This window comes from Colobus angolensis, unplaced genomic scaffold (assembly GCF_000951035.1).
Source record: "Colobus angolensis palliatus isolate OR3802 unplaced genomic scaffold, Cang.pa_1.0 Scaffold126, whole genome shotgun sequence".
Taxonomy (NCBI): domain Eukaryota; kingdom Metazoa; phylum Chordata; class Mammalia; order Primates; family Cercopithecidae; genus Colobus; species Colobus angolensis.
In genome coordinates, this window is record NW_012113808.1 from 1,171,336 (window position 1) to 1,176,605 (window position 5,270).

Consider the following 5,270-nt stretch of genomic DNA (forward strand, 5'->3'; position numbering starts at 1 on the left):
GAGTGAGTCATGTATTCACAGCTGTCTCTCTTGTTAACTCTGTGTAGATTGACTTTTTGTTGGAGACTTATCTAGCTTAAATACAGAATTAGCAGATTTTAGCATTCTCCGTAATCTTTAGAATATCGTCATTGGGAAAAGAAATGGATTCCTCTATCTTGAACCATTTTTCCCCCTGTGCCACAGAGCAACCCATGGTGAATGGGCAGTAAAGGGAAACATTTTCCACAGAAGTAACTGATACAAAATAATTTCGCTAAGACACTGTGAGGAAGATGTGGTGGACTATTGGGTATGTAAAATGAGAGGCAGATTTGCCAACATTTATTTCAATTGGAGGTGAAAGAACATGTCATTCTTGAAATTTGCAATAGCCACCGCCTTCCTCATGCCCAGAAATGTCTAGCATCCCTGCATGGGGCTCTTACCCCGGAAGCTTCTTGGTAATAGGGTCTGAAAAATGAAGGGCTCCACCCAAGAGTGTCTCGTGAGCATGACTCTGGGACCAGTAGAAAAGAGCAACTTTTCAATGGTTTGCTTGAGGGAGGGAGGAGCAGAGCTAGAAGGAATATGTGCCTTGCCTTGCAGATGAGTTAACAAAGTGTCCTGCAGCCTGGCATGGTGGCTCACTCCTGCAATCCCAGCACTTTGGGAGGCCGAGGCGAGTGGATCATCTGAGGTCAGGAGTTCGAGACCAGCCTTGCCAACATGGTGAAACCCCGTCTCTACTAAAAATACAAAAAAAATTAGCCAGGTGTGGTGGCGGGTGCCTGTAATCCCAGCTACTCTGGAGACTGAGGCAGGAGAATTGCTTGAACCTAGTAGGCGGAGGTTGCAGTGAGCTGAGATCGTGCCATTGCACTACAGCCTGGGTAACAAGAGTGAAACTTCATCTAAAAAAAAATAATAATAAATAATAGAAAAGAAAGAAACTATCCTGCCTTGTTTCTCAGGTACACATGGAAAACGGAAGAATGGAGTCTTGGCTCCAGCAGTTCCCGGATGACTTCTGTGTGAATAAACTACTAAAAGAAGTGGGATTCTGGAAGCTGTTCCTCTGACTCACCGGGTAATGGCTTTTTTCTCTGAAAAGATTCTCAGACAGAAATCGGCTTCCTGGTGGGGCTCAAAAGTGCTGGGAATCAGGATGTACTCCCCAGGGGGTAGCTTGAACCAGTCGGAGACTTCTCTCAGGTTGATGAACGTCTTGCTTCTGGCCCGAGAAGCATGGTATCTGAAGAAGTCTTTGTTCAGGTGTTCGTCTTTGTCAGGGCACTGCAATGGGCAAGAAAGGGAAGGGTTTCCTAGGGAAGTTCCTCTTGGCTTTTTGGACACAGTTCATGGACTCTTGGTTGAGTCTCAGGTGTGAAACCGAGGAGGAGCTGTGAATTTAGTACTCAGATGGAGAACTCTGATGCAATGTGGTTCCCACCTACCTCGTAAATGGCATAGCCGATTGTCAGCACATTGGCACCAAATCTCTTGAGTTTCCTTCTATCTTTCTGCATCAGGGCTACAAGGAAACTACACTCCTCCTGCCCCTCATCTTTCTCAGTCAGAGACAATTTTATTTGTGGATTGGTCCAAAAGGTATCTGTCATTTGGGAGAGGTAGATTATTCTCCCTTTCTTAAAAAAAACCCCCAAAGACCACACACATGCACACTCACACACACCTATCTGCTCTCATTATATATCCTACCAAACATGAGAAAGTAATACCTTCTCTCCCTGTTCAATAAGCCCTCCTACCCTACTTTTGATAATCCCCAACGAGAATGCAAAGTATCCTCTCTTTCATGTCCACCTTCTCTTCAACCATTTCCTATGCAGCTTTTTAAGGACATTCTTCTGGGTCTAGTCTGCTAAAGCTTGTTCCATCTTTTTTTTTTTTTTTCCACTTAGTATTTCAGAGGAGAGTGCAGTGGACTTCTGGTTGTCCCCCGGCATCTACTTGATGGTGGGCAGTTTGAGTAGGATTGACCTCGATCACTGCTCCAGCATGAATTCTGATTGGTCTATGCCAGTCCCTCTTGCCACCGAAGATTGGACAAAGCCAATCAATGCACAGCATTCACCGGGCAATATTGGTTCAAAGAATTTCCAATTAGAGGGAAATTGAGAACTTTTGTTTGATAACCCCAGAAGCTCTTGCTGTTCGTGTGAATGAGGGTTCAGGAAGCCCTGGAGACTGCTGCTAGCCCTCCTGTGATTATAAAGAAAGCCAGACAGAGAAAGAAGTCAACACAGAAAAGAGGGAGGAGCAGTGAATTACAAGCAAATGGAACCAGGGCCCTGATAGAACTGTGCCTGAAGCCCACCCTACTTTTCCTCTGAGCTCTTCAATTATGTGAGATAATCCTTTCTACTGCTAAACTGGCATGAGTCATGCTTTCCATTACTTGTAATGGAAAATAGCCTAAGTGGTAAAACAAAGGAGTTTCCCCAAACAATTCTTACCCAACTAAATCTTTGCAGCCTTCTTTTTCCAGTCACTTTTGAAATCTTACTATGTTTCAGGCTTTCTCTGAGGACCCGGCCCTTATCCAACCCGGTGTCCTGGGTTGGAATGGACACTTGAGAGTGGCAGAGAGAGTGACAGACAGCCTACTTACCCAGGAAATTGCGGCAGCCCCCAGCCGTGGAGCCGCGAACCCAACTTCCCTGATGGACTGTCACCTCCCATTTATGGACCGCATCTTCCTCCAGGGCATCGGGAGTGAGGTTACAGATCTCCACTTTGTCAAAGTGGGCCTTGAAGTCCTTAAATGCCATCCTGCAACAAAGTGGAGAGACACGATGGACAGGAGGGCGATGGTGAGGGCATCATCCATTCACTCATTCATTAAATCATTCACTTATTCATTAAATCATCTTGCTTCTGTCCACAAGGAGTGGGGGGACTGCAAAGTGTGGGGAGATGGAAAAATGTTTTAAAGTAAAGTAAAGGTTAAAAAGGTAAAAACTGGGGTAAATATATAGATTTATTGTAGGTGTTAAGTGCTATGGAGAAAAATCAAATTGGGTTGAAAGTTGGGAGTGTAAGGGTGGGATGCTATTTTAAACAGGGAGGTAAGGGAAGGCCTTATTGATGGGGCACATTCTGAGTGGAGACCTGAACTACCAGGTGCAGGGCAGAGCAGCTCTCTGGGGGTCTAGTCAGACCCCTCTGGACAGCAAGGCCCCGAGGCAGAGAGGTGCTTGAGGTGCTCATGGAACACCAGGAAGGCACGAGGCATCCATAAGGAATAAGATCAAGAGATCACAGTATGTCAAGTAGATATAGGGATTTTGGCTTTGACTCTGAGAAGATGGAAAGCCACTGGAAGGCAGTAAATGGAGGAGTCACATGCTCCATGGCTGCTGTGTTGAGAACAGACTTTGGGGACACAGGTGGAAGTAGAGATGCAGCTGGGACGTTAGTGCTGGTGTTCAAGTGAGAGAAAAGGGTGGCTTGGTCCAGGCTGGTGGCATGGAAGATGGGAATAGTGGCCAGATTTGAGACATATTCTGAGGCAAATCTTACAGGATTTGCTAATGGACTGGATGTGGGGAAGGAAAGAATGAAAGGAATCAGGATGTTTGGTTTGAGTGACTGGAAGGATGGACATGGGGAAGGCTGTGGTGAGACAGTTTGAGAGAAAAGCTCAGGAGATCAGGTTTGGGCACGTGAATCTGAGATGTCTATTACACATTCAAGGTGAGATGTTACATAGACCATTGAGTATGTGACTCTGCAATTCTGGGCAAAGGAGTTGAAGATGGAAACCTGAGAATTAGTGTAAAGATAGTTTTTAAAGTCATGAGACCAGACAAGACGCCTAAGAGTCAGAATAGACAGCAAGGAGGGGGACCATGGATGGGGCCCTGGGACACCTCAGTGCTAACAGGTTAGGAAGATGAGAGGGGGCCAGGACAGGATGTTCAGAAGGAGCTCAGGTAGGAGGAGGACCACCAGGGCGTGTGGTCCCCTGCAATCCAGTACATCAAGGGCTCCTGATGGATCAAAATGATCCAATCGAGCAAAGTGAGAATCGGTGGCCTCCCTGGCAACATCAGGGTCAGTGGGATGGTGGGGCACACTCATAGCTGAGTGGAGTCGAGAGAGTAAGGGAGAAGAAGAGGAACTGGTGGGCTTTGCTATAGAGGAGAGGAGAGAGCTGGGTTGGTCACTTGAATGGATCAAGGGAGGCTTTCTTTTCTTTGCAGGTAGGAGAAATGATAGTGTTGGAGTGCTAAGGTGAATGATTCAGAAGAAAGGAGGAATTCATACATAAGGGGAGAGAAGAGAGCTGCAGGAGGTACATCCTAGAGCAGGTGAAGGATGGAAAGAGGCTACACAGGGTTTCAGAGTCAGGATTCCAGGAGGAAGGGCTCCATGCACAGAGTGATGATTTAACACCACCCATCACCTTGGGCAGGCTCAGCCCAGGTGTTGGGGCACCTCCTTCAAGAGGGTCAGGGCAATGGATCATTCACATGGACGCTCTTCTTTGCGGAGCCTCCTGCTGTGAATTTCTGAGTTTCCTCTGCCCGGCTTCTCCCACCTTCTGTACCAGACCTTCCTTCCACTAGCCTGACCTCAGGTAGCCTCTCAAACTCTAGTTTCTACCTCCTGCTCATATGCACTGATTAGTGTGATGATACTAATTCCAGAACTCAGCTTTCTTCCTGCAGTTTTTGCTCCTCTCTTGTAACCCCCTAAGTCAAAGTCCCCTGTACTTCAAAATTCAAAGCTCGTCTGTAATTTCTAATTTGACAGCTTGGGACTCTCTCAAGCACCCTGCACGTTTTCCACAAATCTGGGGAACTTAAGCCCTCATGGTTCCTGAGACAGAGACGGCTGGCATTCACCAGCACAGGACTAGGGACCGCACCCCACTCCTTCCGTTTGGGAGTAGAATGTGAGCAGTGATGCATTTACTTCTGAGTCAAGATTTTTAGAAAGTGAGAGTGTCTTCTTCAATTTTTTATTTTACTCTTCTCTTCTTCTGGCTACATGCAGATGACCATGTGACCTTAGAAGATGGCAGAGCCACACAATAGAATCACTGTATGAACAGAGTCACCCACAGAATGTGAACATCCTCCCTGGACTGTCACAATGAGTGAGAAAAAAACTTCACTGTGTTTGAGCCTTTATACATCTGGGGCCTATTCCACTACTGCAGCTAGGGTTACCTTGAGTCTTTGGTGCCTCGAATTACGGAACTACCATAACAAAATTCTAAAATATGTTAGCAGTTTGGCAAGAGGGAACATGGAACTGTT

The 5,270-nt window shown here is 46.4% G+C and overlaps 1 protein-coding gene across 1 annotated transcript in view; it reads right to left on the reverse strand.

The window, feature by feature from the left end:
- The window catches only part of CAPN9 (calpain 9), a 55,811-nt gene that overhangs the window by 20,260 nt on the left and 30,281 nt on the right, over positions 1-5,270 (reverse strand). The window contains exons 8-10 of the mRNA XM_011933435.1: positions 2,615-2,775; positions 1,437-1,594; positions 1,067-1,275 (exon numbers count right to left, since the gene is read on the reverse strand). Coding sequence (XP_011788825.1) covers positions 1,067-1,275; positions 1,437-1,594; positions 2,615-2,775 — 528 coding nt within the window. The remainder of the gene's footprint in view (positions 1-1,066; positions 1,276-1,436; positions 1,595-2,614; positions 2,776-5,270) is intronic.